The 16,482-nt window shown below is 36.9% G+C and overlaps 4 protein-coding genes across 4 annotated transcripts; all 4 read left to right on the plus strand.

Annotated features, from left to right (window-relative positions):
* Positions 1 to 1,191: 1,191 nt before the first annotated feature.
* On the plus strand, positions 1,192 to 3,620 carry LOC142505925 (UV-stimulated scaffold protein A homolog). Its single transcript, XM_075619069.1, has 2 exons — positions 1,192 to 1,482; positions 1,576 to 3,620. Exons 1-2 carry the CDS (start codon positions 1,300 to 1,302, stop codon positions 3,352 to 3,354), a joined length of 1,962 nt encoding a protein of 653 aa, XP_075475184.1. The 5' UTR covers positions 1,192 to 1,299; the 3' UTR covers positions 3,355 to 3,620.
* A 1,453-nt stretch (positions 3,621 to 5,073) lies between these two features.
* Positions 5,074 to 11,080, plus strand: LOC142505074 (dynamin-related protein 5A). Its single transcript, XM_075617891.1, has 16 exons — positions 5,074 to 5,437; positions 6,021 to 6,084; positions 6,209 to 6,313; positions 6,491 to 6,592; positions 6,790 to 6,840; positions 6,946 to 7,007; positions 7,137 to 7,227; positions 7,348 to 7,412; positions 8,130 to 8,324; positions 8,661 to 8,780; positions 8,999 to 9,069; positions 9,148 to 9,373; positions 9,858 to 9,908; positions 10,226 to 10,454; positions 10,546 to 10,685; positions 10,784 to 11,080. Exons 1-16 carry the CDS (start codon positions 5,309 to 5,311, stop codon positions 10,910 to 10,912), a joined length of 1,830 nt encoding a protein of 609 aa, XP_075474006.1. The 5' UTR covers positions 5,074 to 5,308; the 3' UTR covers positions 10,913 to 11,080.
* Positions 11,081 to 11,800: 720 nt separating this feature from the next.
* On the plus strand, positions 11,801 to 14,059 carry LOC142505436 (cytochrome b561 and DOMON domain-containing protein At3g61750-like). The gene is made up of 4 exons (XM_075618418.1): positions 11,801 to 12,128; positions 12,265 to 12,661; positions 12,826 to 13,121; positions 13,236 to 14,059. Exons 1-4 carry the CDS (start codon positions 11,895 to 11,897, stop codon positions 13,509 to 13,511), a joined length of 1,203 nt encoding a protein of 400 aa, XP_075474533.1. The 5' UTR covers positions 11,801 to 11,894; the 3' UTR covers positions 13,512 to 14,059.
* A 426-nt stretch (positions 14,060 to 14,485) lies between these two features.
* Positions 14,486 to 16,300, plus strand: LOC142505564 (putative RING-H2 finger protein ATL21A). The gene is made up of 2 exons (XM_075618601.1): positions 14,486 to 15,549; positions 15,829 to 16,300. Exons 1-2 carry the CDS (start codon positions 14,802 to 14,804, stop codon positions 16,251 to 16,253), a joined length of 1,173 nt encoding a protein of 390 aa, XP_075474716.1. The 5' UTR covers positions 14,486 to 14,801; the 3' UTR covers positions 16,254 to 16,300.
* The last annotated feature ends 182 nt before the right edge of the window (positions 16,301 to 16,482 follow it).

Genomic DNA, 16,482 nt, shown 5'->3' on the forward strand with positions numbered 1-16,482 from the left:
AATTTAAATACTTAGTACACCAAAATAAAAAAATATGATAAATCAGTGGAAAAAAATTATGCATAATTAATTTACGCTATTTTAACTCGTTGAATTATGTTTTCAGCTTTCTATAAAAAAATATTGTTTACTCAGTTATTATAATAGAATCAATAATTCAATTATAATCGTATTTTTTCTGTTGTAAATGTGAAATTGTTTAATATAACCTTGCAATTTTAGTTAAGAAAGATGTCAGATGTTTCTAATCAGGCAACTATGACAAAATATCTCTACCACGATAAATTTTTATTTTTGCGATTTTATATACTCACAAATTTCAAAACTTAAAACTTTTTTGGATTAAAAAAATTAAATTTTTTTGGATTCTCTGCTAACTTGTGAGCTACAAAATATTCTCATCTACTGTTTATCCTTGAACATTGTTGTCGATCTATATGGACAAATGAGTGAAACCAAGTCATATATAGCACGACAAAACTTAAAGACATATTATCATGGTGGATATACATGTTCATACATAAACTACTACAACACAATAGCTTTTTCCATAATAAGTGAGTGTTGAGACAACAAAATTGGAGAAATTCTCATAAATATCTTGTAACAAAAGGACCATGATATTGTACGAGTATTTAAAAATAAAATCTTGTAAAATCTCACGATTATAAGCTTCGATTCGATAAAATCAACATGCACTTGGACTGGGGTTAAGACGACTTTTCATCACACTTGTTTTGATATTTCTAATATAATTTTTAATTATACTAGTAACATAATTATGGACTATTGTAATCCTCATTTGAGTTGATGAGTAACATATTTCATGGTGGTTTGAGTTTTTTTTTTTAAAGAACATGTCCATCCGTATTCTTATTTATTCCCCTTGACAAGCTAGCAAGAACAAATATTACATTGTCCCGTGTGATTTATTTGACTATAGTAATTTATAGGTTATTGTACTAATTCAGAAATTCAATCAATATACATTAAAAAAAATAAGGTTTATGGATTTCCACCTTAAGAAAAAATGCACAAATTTCTCTCTCGCAAAAATAATAACTTTATAATTATTATTTCATGACGTAGCTATAATACTTTCCTTGGGCCTGAGTATGGGCTTGAAGGTGTAGCCCATCTCCTATAATCTTCTTTCTCCATTGGCCCAATTTCCTGTAACCGCCTTATTGTAAGGTCAATCGATAGAGTGAAGAGCAAGGATCCGTTCGTTGACTCTGAGCCCATTTCTGCAATACAAGCAGATAACCGCAAAATAACCCAGATAAACGTTGAGAGATCATGGAGGAAGAAACGGAAAGGGCGGCAGTGGTTTCGTTAATTGAGAGGGCCACCAACTCCACGGCGGCAGATGTTGATCCCCGACTTCTCAAGGCCATCAAATGCTCTGTCCGGTCATCCGATTCCGAGCTCCGATACGCCGCCCAAACCCTATTATCGCTCATGAAACGTGACCATTCTCAGGTACCTCGTCTAATACAGTCTCGTTAACGATCAGGAGCATGGAAACTATGACGTTCCAATTCTTAAAAATTGGTTTATTTTTATGTTGTATAGGTAAGATATCTCGCACTTCTCATAATAGACGAGCTTTTCATGCGGTCCAAACTTTTTAGAACTCTTATGGTCGAGAATCTAGATCAGTTACTCAACTTGAGTATTGGATTTCGAAGGAATTCACCACTACCTGCACCTTCTCCTGTTGCATCTGTTCTGCGGTCAAAGGCTATCGAGTTTTTAGAAAATTGGAATGTCACATTTGGCATTCATTACAGACAGCTCAGGTTGGGGTTCGACTATCTCAAGAACATCCTCGGATTTCAATTTCCTAATCTGCGAGCCAATGCAGCTCGGATTCAGCTAGAGAGGAAAGAAAGGGAGATGAGAACAAAAGAGATATTGCTGAAAAAATTTGAATCCTTGAAGACTAGTATGTCTTCGATTAAAGAGGAAATACAATCGACGGTCGATGAGATTGGTGAATGTTTAGATATTCTTAAAACGGAGGATGAAGATCTATCATTTGCTATTGTAGATGGTGAAGAAATCGAAGAGTTCCATAACTCAGAATTACGGCAGATACGTCATGATTCTTTGAGAGAGGGGGAAAAGATTCAGCAGAATAGTGAAAATAAAATCGTTTTTGATGCCCTGAGAGAACTTTATAAGGTTTTGGTGACTAAGCATCTAGCTGGAATACAAGAATGGCTCTCTGTCCTTATAAGGGTGGACGTGGCAGATAATAGGTTCAGGGATTCTACTTTAAAGGAGTTTATAGATATTAGAAATCTCATTCGATCGACTAAGGATAGATGTGAAGAATCGGGTTGTGCACTTCCTAATATGGCAAATACGGAGGAAGAAGATATCTGGGAAGATGGTACTTTGAAAACATTTGAGAAAGGGTATTCTGTTTCTAATAGTTCCGAAGGCAACGATTTCCCTGGTGCATCAACAGCTGATAATGTAAAAGACATAGAATGCCATAATATAGTGTCTAACAAAAACATCATAGATAGTCGTGACCACAGTCAAAGCGAGTCAAACACTGCCCGAGGTAAACTCTTGGCTGAAGCCCCAGTCGTTACCTGGGGTTCTTTCCTGGATAACTGGGGATCAAACCGGGATGTTTTGGCTAATCATAGGGGATTGGATCTTGAAGGTCACTGGGGTAAGGTAGACTATGATGCAGTTATACCAGCAGAGAAAATAGCTGAACTTAATGTGCGAGCATCTGTTTATAAAGAAGAGCCTGTTGAAATCCAACCATGTAGGGCACCGTTACGAAATGGCCAACTTTGTCAAAGAAGAGACTTGAGAGCTTGTCCATTTCATGGACTCATCATCCTTAGGGACGATGAAGGAAATCCGATTAGTGAAAGCTCCATAGTAGAAGGGACAGATTGCCAGAATCATTCGGTAGAAATGAGGCCGCATGTGGACAGTGATAAAGCAGAGCAGCTACTAAAGCAAGCTGTGCAGAATGTTAAGGAAAGAGAGAGAGAAGAAGCGAAGAAGAGGCAATCAGATAAGCAGGCTTTGAAGAGAGCAAAGCTTGCAGAAGTCCGGGCACACAATGAAGCTGTTCTTCGAGATGCAGCAATTGCTTCAACTTCCAGATCCTCTCATGTTGGAGAAGACACGGAAATCCGGAATGTTTCTAAATCTTCAGATAGAATCAAGAAACAAACACTTGCATCAATGCTGAAAAAGAAAGATACTGTTAAAGATAGATTAGGTCAGAGGCTATTAAACACTCGAGCAAGAGAAAGCACGATAAGACAGTTGATCGAATCAGAGGACGCCAACCGTCGGGCTTTTCCAAATCAGTGGTAGATCAAGGTTCAGTCGTGTTTTTTTATTCTTTCTATTTGCTAATGTGTATGATCAAAAAGTTTTAACAGCATGCTTCAACTATTTTGTCGCCTTGAGAAGATTGAGGTGCGTTTTTACCACTTGGAATGTTAAGAAACGGTGCAGAAGTTGGTAACTTCTTCAGTTCAACAATCTTACTTTAAAATTTGTACAAAACTTTTAATTGCTACAAATTGTACATTTCATACACTTGGTTGAGGTTGATCTTATTTCACGTTTTTTCGTTGTTTTATTGCTGTAATTTTGTGTAACGTTATTGAATGTTCAACATTCTTTGAAAGTGCATGTGCTACCTTGAACTCTGTGTGCAGCAGTGTGCAATGATTGAACTTCTTTATTAATTAAATGAAGCAAACAAACCGTATCGCTCTTGTAATTAGTAACACATGAGTTTTTTGTACCAAATTAATAAAAGTATTATATAAAAATTAACTCAACTAATGTGTTCATAACTTAAAACCCTTCATGTCAAATTAATGTTTTGAAAAATGCAATATTCTGATGAAAAGGATAATATACTTTGCTTCGAAAAATCTATTACATTTTTTTATTACAATCTGAAGCAATTTCCCATTCCTAAAAGAAAAAAAGAAGCTATTTCCATACAATTAAATACTGTCAAATATAATCCCAAGAAAATTAGTTACAGTTTCTCCAAATGCAAAACATATGAATTTTATTAAATTACAGAAGCACATGGTGCCTAAGAAAAAAAACACAGTAAAAAATAAAATAAATAGTATTATAAAAATTAAAACACAAAATTTATTTAACCAAGATTTATATAAAAAAAACTATAAAAATACATTTTATTTACCTAAATATATAAAAATAATAGTAATAAATAACTTTTAAAATTCAAAAGTCGTACTTCTCCTCATTCTTTATCCTCTCAAGTTCTGCAAGCTCGATACTTCCCTCGTGGTACGTTTTTATATGCTTGTGTGGAGAAGTATTTTGTCCTCCCAAGACCTTATTCGTCGAGGACTCCGGAGGCGCATTGGAATAGGGCTTCAGACCAAGATATGGGAAGATCCTTGGCTTCCTGATCTTATTAATCTGTTTGTGGAGAAAGTGGGTGCCCCGGATCTTCAGTTTGCTACACTTCACGCTCTAGTGTCCTGCCTAGTGGCTCGTAGTGTTTGGTGTTTAACATCCATTGCCAATCATATCGGCTTGGAGGGGGCTTTCTGGTACCCTCTATTTCACAAGTGGAATTGGAGAATGTTGCGATGGTGTTATGGAGCTTATGGCAGAATCAAAATGACGTGGTTTGGAACGCGAAGCAAAAACCAGCAATCGTGATTCACCACTCAGCTTTGGATCCTTCGGTTACAATGGCAAGAAGGGGTTAATCAAATCCTTCGCTTGTGGGAGCATGGGTTATTCGGGAAGCACTAAAGTTGGTTAAAAGATATGCATATTTTTAATGTCATTATCGAATCCGATTCTCAAATTCTTATTAACTTCCAAAATACCGCAAGACAGAGATTTCTTTCTTGTTAATAGAATTGTATAATCGAGCGATATTCAATCTTTTATCTCAGCGATGAGTGAATCAGGTTAGCTAGTGTCACTGTAAGTCTGTAAATTTGTCAGGTCGAGATGGCCGGTTTCCCCATATCTTTCTTTATTTTCTGATGTACTTGTTGTAACTGGTTGTTAATAATATTTTCTGTTAGTTTCGAAAAAAAGACCCGGTCCACCGACGTGCAGGTGGTTCGACCCTTAAAACCCCCCAAAATCTTCCCCAATTCAAAAATCTCATCTCCTCCGTTCTCTCCCGGAATTTTCCATACGAGATCGAGATCAAGCAGTAGCTACCGATTACAATCTCTTTCCCGAATATATATAATTTGAACTGTTTTGGTTGCTTTTATAAATCACGGATCTTTGACTGAGAACTGACTTGGAGATGGAAAATCTGATACAATTAGTCAACAGGCTTCAGAGAGCGTGCACGGCGCTTGGAGATCACGGGGAGGAGAGCGCGTTGCCTACGCTCTGGGACGCCTTACCTTCTATCGCCGTCGTCGGCGGTCAGGTATCTGATTCAATTTCTTTAGTTTTCGAATTTTTTTGCTCTTATGATTCTCTGTTATTTGATTTATTTGAGCTGACCTGCTGGATATTTCTTCCTTCTCGTTTGTAATGTCTTTAGATATCGTCAGTGTTCATTTAATCGATGATTGCTCTTTGCACTTACGTGGATTGAAGTTTAGATCTGCCTGAAAATTGTATTGATTCCGATAATTTTTTTTTCCACTATTTCTTTTGCAAATGTGCTTTCTCTTTATCACTTGTTTTTGTCTTTATTTTTTATTGATCAGTGGTATGCACCTATAAAGATGATCAAGTTTTGTTGTACTCCTAGATAAGTCGTTTGATCATGCTACGTATTATCGAATATGTAAGAAATCTTTCATCGTGGGGGAAAGTTAGAAACTGGCTTAAATCTTGCTACTTACAGTTACAAATATTATCAAGTTTTGTGATCTCCACATTTTATAACTATGGTTTGATAATATTTGCAGCTTTCTCAGCCAGTTACACTTTGATTTAATGCATTTCTTCTCTTAATCAGTAGCATTTTGTAACAATTGATGCTGATGTTTTATGGTCTATAGAGTTCTGGGAAGTCCTCAGTACTTGAGAGCATTGTTGGAAAGGATTTCTTGCCTCGTGGATCGGGTAAATAGATTTTTTATGCTATGAATGAACTACCATATGCAATTGTTTGTTTTATTTTTTGTCTTTAAATTCCCTTCTTCTTTGACACATGGATGGATTAATATGGGATTAATTTAAATCACAGGAATTGTTACTCGACGTCCGCTTGTCCTTCAGCTTCATCGGCTGGACGAGGGTAGAGAGTATGCAGAGTTTGGACATCTTCCTAGGAAGAGATTCACTGATTTTGGTAAATTTTATGGGGGTTTCATTTCATGTTAATTGAAATGGTACCCGTGTTTCTATCATTATTTTTTTGTCAGTCATGAATTCTCCCCAGTGTTAGCCTTCACTGCTTGGTTCTTTTCAATATGTTTTTGTAGAGCGTTTCACATTGATTAGAACGGAAAATTTTTGGTCTCTGCAGCTGCTGTAAGAAAGGAGATTGCTGATGAGACTGATAGGGAGACAGGGCGTTCCAAACAAATTTCTAGTGTTCCAATTTATCTTAGCATTTATTCCCCCAATGGTGAGTCAGAATGCTTCATTGTTCATTTCTATGTCTGATAATTAATTTACTCATACGTGGTGATTTACCCCAATTTTAACTGATGCCAACAGTTGTTGCAAATGAACTTTCTGAAATAAATCAAGTCTCAATTGTAAATGACACTTTTTATGTCTGTTGAGTACGTAGTGATTGCATAATAAATTTGGTGATTGCAGTTGTGAATTTGACCTTGATCGATCTTCCCGGGCTTACAAAAGTGGCTGTCGGTGAGTTATTCCCTTAATTTATATTGTCAATTTGCACGTTTCTTTTTTTTTGTCTCATTTTCTTATAAAAGTAACCAAAATGATTGATATACTGGTTTAATATAGAGGGTCAATCAGACAGCATAGTAACGGACATTGAAAACATGGTGCGATCTTATATTGAGAAGGTATTGCTTTTAGTCTTTTCTCTTTTTAATTTTGTGTTTATTTTTCCAGTAAATTGGAAGAATCAAATGATTTAGTTTTTACAAAACAGTAAGTAAATTTAATATTCAAATTGAAATGATACTTTGCAGCCCAATTGTATTATATTGGCAGTTTCTCCTGCCAACCAAGATCTTGCCACATCGGATGCAATAAAAGTTTCTCGTGAGGTAGATCCAAAAGGTATATTTTAGAAATTGTTTATCCATGTAGAATCATGTTCAATTTTGTTGTTTTCATTTTGGTTACCATGTTATCCTTTTTCATATTTAGTATTCTGAGTTTATGATGGTCTTATTTCAGGAGAAAGAACTTTTGGAGTTCTAACAAAGATTGATCTCATGGATAAGGGTACTGATGCTGTAGATGTAAGTTTGACAACTGTAGATCGATGACTTGGTGATACTCCTACAGAATTGAAACAATTTTTTTCCTAGTTTTGTATTGAATCGTTCTTTAGTTATAGATCTCCCTTTGTGAATCTTGATGTCCTTGCAACTAGGAATTTGCACAACCCTTGATTCAGTGCAATTTTGTGTTGCAGCTTGGTGTGTTTTTTTTTTTGGTCAGGATAGAAAACAATCTCATAGCTGCCTACTTCAGCTTCATTCCTAGCTGACACCTCTGAGCTTGAAATAAAGATCACATGCTCTTTAAGTGTATTTTAGAGGTTCACAAACCAGAGTTTCATTAAGATCATCTTACAAAGCATGACAATAGTGACAAACATTAATTATGACGATTCAGGTGCTTCTTTTATTACTTTCTCATGTGCCACTCAGAACTTATCTTCATCTGTAAGTTCTTCGCTGATTATTGATTGTACTCATTAATCATTGTCTTGGTGCCTTTTAGATGTTAACATGAAGGTTCCTTCTGTTGTATTTGTGTTACTGGTAGTTTCTGCATGGAATTCATGTCCCTGGGTATTTGACTTTAAGTTCCCATTGCCTGTTTAATTTTTTTCCTGTTGATGTTTGAATCTTTGACTGATGTGAATTAATTTTTAGAAGGCTTTTCCTTTTTGAAAGAATGTGGTGGTTTTTAGAAGGATTTTCCTATTTAGGGTTCTTTTGGCTTCTCAGATCTTGGAAGGAAGAGCTTACAAGCTGCAATTCCCCTGGATAGGGGTTGTTAATCGCTCTCAACAAGACATCAACAAAAACGTGGACATGATTGCTGCTAGACGTAGAGAGCGGGAGTATTTTGCTCAAACCTCAGAATATAAACATCTTGCTCCCAGGATGGGTTCTGAGCATCTTGGGAAAGTTCTATCCAAAGTAAATCAATGTTATCTTCCTTGGCAGCTTGCTAAGCATATTTTGTTAAAGGATAGACCTCTTGTGGAAAATGCAAATTCCAATTTTTTTGAAGAATAATTATGTGAGACTGAAATGAAAACTTTAGCCGAAATAATATGTCAAAGGACATGGAGACAAATTTCTGGCCAACAGATCTGAAGTAACATTGAACTGTTGGATGTTTTTGACTAATCAATTCTAGATCTGGAGCTGTACAAGTTATTTTTGTAAATTGTGTTCTTATATTCTGATTTCATCTGAAGTTGACTTGCTGCAATTATTTTTGTAATTTTCCAATTTGTCTCCATGTTCTAGCATTTGGAATCTGTTATCAAATCTCGAATTCCAGGCCTTCAGTCCCTCATCAACAAAACAATTATTGAGCTTGAATCCGAGTTGAGTCGTCTTGGAAAGCCCATTGCTACTGATGCCGGAGTAAGTAAATTTTTTCCACTTTACCTTTTAAAAAATTGTTCATGGCCAGTCATCTGCTAGTTTTAGAATTTTGTCTCATCTCCTCGACCAAAACTCGTTTGCTCAAGTATTTCCATTATTTGTGCTTTTTTGCAAATTAAGGATGTAATGCATACTTTGAGAAATTCATGCTTGCTTCATGACATACATTTTGATTTAACCCCTGATTATCAATGCAGGGAAAGTTGTACATGATAATGGAAATCTGCCGTGCATTTGATGGAATATTTAAGGAACATCTAGATGGGATGTATGCATTCTTTATTTTGTAACCTTTTTTCAAGTTATATTCCGTTGTTCTCATCTCTGTTCTCACTTGAATTTACAGTCGACCAGGTGGTGATAAAATATACAATGTGTTTGATAACCAGCTACCGGCTGCATTGAAACGCTTGCAATTTGACAAGCATCTAGCGATGGAAAATGTACGGAAACTAATAACTGAAGCTGATGGGTATCAACCTCATCTTATAGCTCCTGAACAGGGTTACCGTCGTCTCATAGAAACTGCGTTGCTTACCATCAAAGGTCCTGCTGAGGCAGCTGTTGATGCGGTATTGATTTTAATATCTGTTTAATATCACTATAACAAAAATGATATTGATGTGTATTGTTTTGGGCTTGCTTCATAAATAATTTGACTAAGTAAAACTCAGGACCCATGATGTAAAGAAACAGATTGAAGAGCACAATTGACTTTTTTAAAATTATTATGTAAATACCTATTAATTGAAACGGGTCCTGGATGTCTGGTGTAAAAAATGACTATTTTAGTTATACGAGAATTATTTTGTCTTGATTTCATTAGTTTTGTTATTGGTAGGCCGCAAGTTCTGGAGCTAAGCTTTGACCCTAGGCTTTCTTTCTGAGAGACCCCTGTGGGTTATGGCTGTGTTATATTTATGTTCTTGAAAATGAAAAAATAATGCCTTTGTCATCTTACTGCAAAGAGAGTCTCGTGGACCAGCTTTGATGATTTTGCTTATTGTGAGGCGTATCAGTTTCATAACGTTTATCCTCTCTCTCTCTCTCTCTCAGGTTCATGGACTGCTGAAAGAATTAGTGCACAAGTCTATGAGCGAGACTATGGTAAGTTTCTAGATTCGTTTTTAGCATCATTCATATATTTACTTTGCTTTACATCTTATAAGTTGACAGGACTCCTAATTTGAAAATTTTCTTTCCATCTTATATTCATTTTCCTTGGCTCTTCTGAATGAGAAACGGTCAATAAGGATTGTTGAATCACAATTTTCTACCTTCTCCCATCCCCTTAAAACGCATGGACGCTGGACGACTCTGATGGAATACATATTATGTAAAAACTAGTCGAAAATGTAATACTTGAAAGTTGAAATATCATTCGCAATTGAGAACTTGACGAATAACACGTCTACTGCTTCCAGGAGCTGAAGCAATACCCCTCTCTCAGAGTTGAGGTTGGGAATGCTGCTGTTGAATCATTAGACAGATTGAAGGAAGAAAGCAAGAAGGCAACTTTACAGCTAGTAGAGATGGAATGCAGTTACTTAACTGTTGATTTTTTCCGGAAGCTTCCTCAAGATGTTGAGAAGGGTGGTAATCCAACTCATTCCATTTTTGATAGATACAATGACTCGTATCTTCGACGAATTGGTGGGTCTACAGTTGTGTCTCTGTCATCTTATTATATTTTAATTTCATTGCTAATTTATTTAATTTCATACTGTGCTATTTTCTTATACAGGATCAACTGTGTTGTCTTATGTAAATATGGTCTGTGCCAGTCTGAGGAACTCCATTCCCAAGTCTATCGTCTATTGTCAAGTTCGCGAGGCAAAACGCAGTCTACTCGATCATTTCTTCACTGAATTGGGCAAGAAAGAGGTATTATGTTCTTGTTTAGCCAGCACTTGGAGGGGATATGTCTTCGAAAATTTGTGCTCTATATTTATTTTATAAATGTACTATAATTTTGCTTGCAGGGGAGACAGTTGGGCGCACTGTTGGACGAGGATCCTGCAATTATGCAGAGGCGTATGTCTCTTGCAAAGAGACTCGAGTTATATAGAAACGCTCAAGCGGAGATCGATTCAGTTGCCTGGTCAAAATAGAAGTGGATGTCTATTTTCCCCGTCATGTATTATGTCCCTGTTTTCTTTATTCTGGCTTCTTTACTTGCAACAAAAAGAGGTTTAGTTATATGAGAGCTTTTTCATTCTGTGTATGACCTCATTTTTTGTACTACTACTGAAGGTTGGTCCCTTTACATTCTGCACCAATATTGCCTCCATTTTAATTTCGTAGTATATTGAGCCTAAAACCCTGTGAAACTGAGATTAACACGTACCACCACTGTATACCTTAAAGTTTGTATCGGATCTGCATTCGTAACTCATGTGAATTTCGCTTAAATGTACTCGCAACATACTGATGGACACACTTGATCGATTTTTGCATTGACCATCCATCGAAAGCTTCACGGGTATCCAACAGATGAAGGTGTATCACTTGCTGATGTAACGATAGTGCTATTCCCTGTTAAAAGGGGACTCTGGCGACACCAAGAAATTAATTATAGAAATTGTAAAAATGTCACTGAAAAAAAAAGGTGACTGTATCATTCGTTATTTATATTTATTTATCTTAAAGGAGAGGTCAGGAAATGTGGATGGATGAGTCCATCCGTTCAAAGATCAAATGATTGTCATCACGGTGACAGATTAATCTCAAAATCCTCATAGTTACCCTATATTCACGCAATAACTTGTACAAATTATGATTTTCTTTTATAATTTATCTTCATTTTATCGTAATCAAAAGTTGGTCATGACAGAGACAAACGGTTGGAATGTTTATGTATCTTCGGTTGAAGGATTTGGCGGGAATGATGATGATCACCCGCCACCTCCAATCACCATGCTCAGCCCCACCACCACCATCCACCTTGCATTAATCTTCCATTTCAAGGAACTTTTTAACCAAAAAAAACTTTTTTTCCCCCTAAAAACCCTCGTTCAGATTCTCTCTTTATTATCTCCTCGACCCTCTTTTATGTAATACTTACAGCATTCTTGAATCTTTCTCGTTCTACCAATGGAGCAAAGGGTATTATTCAGGCTATCACAGCCATCGAAATCAGCCTCTTTATTCATGATTTTATTAGTTAGTTTCATTCAATTACAGAGTCTTGTGGTGGAAGGAGCTATCTTGTATGACGATTCCTCTAAGGTGCTGTGTGACATGGATCTCAGTTCCTTTCTTCCTCTGCCATACGGTAGTCTGCCCAATATGGCTTGCAAACCACTGTGGAATTCTTATGTGCTAAGGGTAATACATTAATGCGCATTGTCTAGATTAATCTTACCGTAATAGAAGTAATTTAACAAGGAGCATTAAAGTTTTTTCTTTTTTCGGAAATAAATAAATGAACATGTTATATAAAAGCTTGCTTTCCCATTTGCAGTACTCTCAGTCCAAGAACAATGTGATCACTATAGTTTTATCAAGCATTTACACCGGCGGATGGGTGGGGATGGGCTTTTCAAGGGATGGAATGATGCTCAATGCTAGCTGTATGGTTGGATGGATAACAACAGAAGGGCGTGGAAGAATAAAACAGTATCATGTACGGGGATTTACCCCCTCAGAAATTAAACCCGATGAAGGCGAACTGCCATTGACCAGTGTTCCGCCCTACATTGCACTTAATGGTGCGACAATATACTTGGCATTCCAGTTGAAGTACAACAAAACTTTCAAAACCCAACCTGTTTTGCTGGCTTTCAGCACGAGATATCCTCACCACCTCCACCTTCCGATCCACGAGGACAAAACGACTATATCATTCGATTTCTCATCAGGTAGGTCTGTTTTTACTCCTTTCTTGCCTATCTGAGGACTGACTGTATCCATGTATCACGTTTTGATCCCACATATGCATCACACAAATTAGTTTGTGAAATATGCTCCAAGCACTATCCATTTTCAAGTTGTTGACATCTATGTCAGAAACCTTTGCTTACAGGTGATGCAGATTCCATTGTTGATGTATCATCTAACTTTATCAAAGATAAGAGAACACACGGCATATTGAGTCTACTGGGATGGGGTCTATTACTCCCTTTTGGAGCAGTTTTTGCTAGATATCTCAAGCATAAAGATCCTTTATGGTATTATCTTCATGTGGTCATTCAGTTCGCAGGATTCTTATTTGGTGTGGCAGCATTGGTTGTTGGATTAGCCCTCGACAAGAAGCTGCATGCTTCCATCCCAACACACACAGGCATTGGAGTTTTTGTTTTCGTGCTCACGGTTCTCCAGGTTCAGTCCCATCTATTAACTTAAAATTTTTTTGTTAGTAGTTCATCCTTCTGTGGAAGCTATCTTTTCACAGGTTATCTTAGAAGCTGATACAGTACTGAAATTTGAAAACAGGTTCTTGCATTTTTTTCACGGCCCAGTAGAGATAGCAAGTACCGGAAGTACTGGAATTGGTACCACAACTGGCTTGGGAGAATTTGCCTGTTCTTCGGAGCAGTGAATGTGGTTGTGGGGATACATCTTGCTGGAGCAGGGGCAGCGTGGAAAATTGGCTATGGACTTCTGGTCGGTGCACTGTTGATCATATGTATCGTTCTTGAAATATTGCTTAGGATTAAATGGTTACAGGAACGTGACATCCCTCCGGCCCTTTCTACGAATTCACTTTAGCGTAAAGGGTCATCACTGCATGCGATATATAGGCAGGCTCTCCAACTTCCATAGTTTTTAAATATGCAAATCTGATCGCGAATATCCGAAAAACAAGGCTGCAAGATCATTATGTGACAGAAGTACTGTGTAGGTTTGGATATGGTTGGAGCATTCAGGCCGGGATTCAAAGAAGGTCAACTCTCCCTTCCTGCAAAGCATTAAAGACTCCCTCAGTCCCCCTCAATAAGAATGCTTCCTTCTCAAGCAAGGAGTGAAGAAGGGACAAAAGATCTTCAAAAGAAATTTCCTCTTATTGCTTCACATAGTTGATATATGTCCATATGTTTGATATGACCTACTGTGATGTGTTGATTTTGTGAGCATGATATATAGCACAGAGAAGCACTAAATTTGTGAACATTTCTTGAAAAGAAAGTAAGAAAATAAAAAAATAAAAAATGAACTCCACTCCTAAAAGAGAAAAGGTCAGATTAATGGAATCCCAAGCACCCAAGTTTTCCATTTGTCCTTTTTTTCCTACAAAAATAAAAACTCGTTTAGGTTCCATTTGGGTTCGTTCGATCCTGGGTGTGGGGGCAGTGCCCACACCCCATATGAATGGTTGGGATTCCACTTCATGGGAAAAAAATTAAAAAAAAAAAAAAATTGGGCCAAAAAAACTTCCGGCCCTTGGATGTACAGGCACTGCCTGCAGGGGTAGGATGAAATAATTCTTGTATTTGGATGTAATTATTTGGATTTGTGGGCAGATTTGCATGGATTTTAAATGACTACTATTGATAGTGGATTTGAAATTTAAGCAAAAAATATATACTTGGGTAATACAAGGAATTTCGAATATTTTTTTCTAATTTTTGCTAAATTGATACAATATATTTGAAATATGAATTTGATTTCAAATTCTGCGGTCCAGACTGCAACCTTAAATCATTCCATCTAATAATGAAATCATCTTTGTTCTTTCTAAAAATACATAAAAATTATATTCCATAAAATACCTTAAAAAAAAGAATTCAAGTACCTAGCTATGTGTTCAAACTTCAAACTGGTGCAATTGAATTGAAACCAGTAGAATCGACATAAAATTATTATAACAAATAACCCACAAATAAAACTGAGGTAGGATAAGTTATGTCTCTTTCTATATTGCTTACCGCTCATCCATTTTCACGCAAATAATCACTTTTAAATTAATCCCAAATAGTAATATTTTATTTATGTGGAATAATCAAACATTGTTAAGTAGGTCCACAAAGCATTTTTCTAGCATTTCAAATCTGACTTTTTATGCAATATGTATATAATTCAGTTTACTATATCTTGGCCTATTATAGAGAAAAACCACAGCTAGTTCTTTCTCAACTTATGGGCCTATTCAAAATTCTATCTTTTGCTTTCTTGCTCTTTCTTGAAATTCATGCGAGAAATGATTGTTCAACTGCTTTCTGTGCAAACAATCCGTTTGAAGTACGTTTCCCATTTCAATTATTCGGCCAACAACAGCAGAACTGCAGCTATCCTGGCTTTAACTTGAGTTGTGGGAGCCGAGGGGAGAAGGCCGTGCTAAGTCTCCCTTATTCCGGAGATTTTTGGGTTCGAGATATCAACTACCTAACGCAACAAATCAAACTATATGACCCGAATGGATGCCTTCCAAGACGCCTTTTTAGCTTAAATCTTTCATCTTCACCTTTTATGGCTGGATACTCCAAGAACTACACAATCCTTAGCTGCCCTCCAGAGTTTGCAAGGAACAGCTTCAAGCCAGTAGATTGCCTTAGCACGCATGATTCATTGGTGTTGGCCACTTCTTCAATGAATCTTGCTAGAGGCTTGAATATGTGCAGTACTATTGGTATGTATACAATCCCGGTTCCATGGCCAGACGACGGAGGGCACACTTCTGATCTAAATGGGGATCTACGGTTAATGTGGAATGATCCAAACTGCTTGGGTTGTGAATCAAGAGGCAATGCTTGTGGATTTGAGAACAGCACAAGTGACCAGATTTTGTGTTTCAGTAATCCAAGAAGAGGTATGCTTTTTGTATTTTAAACGATCTTTCGAGGACACATTAATCAAGATATGAAGATTCACATAGCTCAAGTGACATTCTGATTTTTTGATTGGGTCATGATATTCATGTCCATTGCGGTAGTTTTTTTTTAAAAGAGACATTGTGGTAATCTATATTATAAAGTCAAATTCTTAGAATGACAGGTGCCACCCGACATATATTATAAAGCCAAAATTTTAAAATAACGTCAACTCTATATGAAAGCTATATTTTTTTGACACTGGTTTTAACCCACAGGCAAATCTCGGGGTCTCGAAATCTTCAAAATCGTTGTGCTTTCAGTAGTTATACCGGCCATTTTTTGCTCGATTTGCATATCATGCGTCATATTTATTGTCGAAAGAAGACACACCAGTAGTCCTGAAAATGCTGTAGCCCCGGTTGAACCGGCTCCGGATGCCAGTGCTATATCAGGACTAGATGATTCGACCATCGAATCATACTCAAAAGTCGTTCTCAGTGAGAGCCGACGCATTCCAGGGCCCAATGGCGCCACATGTCCCATATGTTTATCAGATTACAATCCAAAAGACACGATCAGATGCATACCTCTGTGTGAGCATTGCTTCCATTCGGAATGCATTGATGAGTGGCTAAGGAGACACGGGACTTGCCCGGTTTGCCGGAATTCGCCTTCCCCTACTCGTGGTGCCAATAGGTGAAAAATTAAATCGTTATCTCGTGTAGGCTGATGGACCATCATGGTATAAAAAATTACAACTAGTGGTAACAATGAAAGATAAATCTTTCATATTATACAGTAGCTCAACTACTCCAGTGACACGTCTCAATCATTACAAGGAACCTAATATATAGGACGATGCGAGCAATTATGGTTCCCCAATATCTTGGTTTTTCAGTTCAATGATGGCTTGTTTTTTCTTGTAAAAA

Source organism: Primulina tabacum, chromosome 10 (assembly GCF_025594145.1).
Source record: "Primulina tabacum isolate GXHZ01 chromosome 10, ASM2559414v2, whole genome shotgun sequence".
NCBI lineage: Eukaryota > Viridiplantae > Streptophyta > Magnoliopsida > Lamiales > Gesneriaceae > Primulina > Primulina tabacum.

What these genes read in the sequence shown, in the direction of transcription:
- LOC142505925 (XM_075619069.1), top strand. Translation starts at nt 1,300, where the DNA reads ATGGAGGAAGAAACGGAAAGGGCGGCAGTGGTTTCGTTAATTGAGAGG. An exon ending in TGAAACGTGACCATTCTCAG is followed by an intron (nt 1,483 to 1,575) that starts GTACCTCGTCTA and finishes TATGTTGTATAG; the next exon opens with GTAAGATATCTCGCACTTCT.
- LOC142505074 (XM_075617891.1), top strand. Translation starts at nt 5,309, where the DNA reads ATGGAAAATCTGATACAATTAGTCAACAGGCTTCAGAGAGCGTGCACG. An exon ending in GCTTACAAAAGTGGCTGTCG is followed by an intron (nt 6,841 to 6,945) that starts GTGAGTTATTCC and finishes GGTTTAATATAG; the next exon opens with AGGGTCAATCAGACAGCATA. An exon ending in AGGGTACTGATGCTGTAGAT is followed by an intron (nt 7,413 to 8,129) that starts GTAAGTTTGACA and finishes TTGGCTTCTCAG; the next exon opens with ATCTTGGAAGGAAGAGCTTA.
- LOC142505436 (XM_075618418.1), top strand. Translation starts at nt 11,895, where the DNA reads ATGGAGCAAAGGGTATTATTCAGGCTATCACAGCCATCGAAATCAGCC. An exon ending in ATCATTCGATTTCTCATCAG is followed by an intron (nt 12,662 to 12,825) that starts GTAGGTCTGTTT and finishes CTTTGCTTACAG; the next exon opens with GTGATGCAGATTCCATTGTT. An exon ending in TCGTGCTCACGGTTCTCCAG is followed by an intron (nt 13,122 to 13,235) that starts GTTCAGTCCCAT and finishes ATTTGAAAACAG; the next exon opens with GTTCTTGCATTTTTTTCACG.
- LOC142505564 (XM_075618601.1), top strand. Translation starts at nt 14,802, where the DNA reads ATGCAATATGTATATAATTCAGTTTACTATATCTTGGCCTATTATAGA. An exon ending in TTTCAGTAATCCAAGAAGAG is followed by an intron (nt 15,550 to 15,828) that starts GTATGCTTTTTG and finishes TTTAACCCACAG; the next exon opens with GCAAATCTCGGGGTCTCGAA.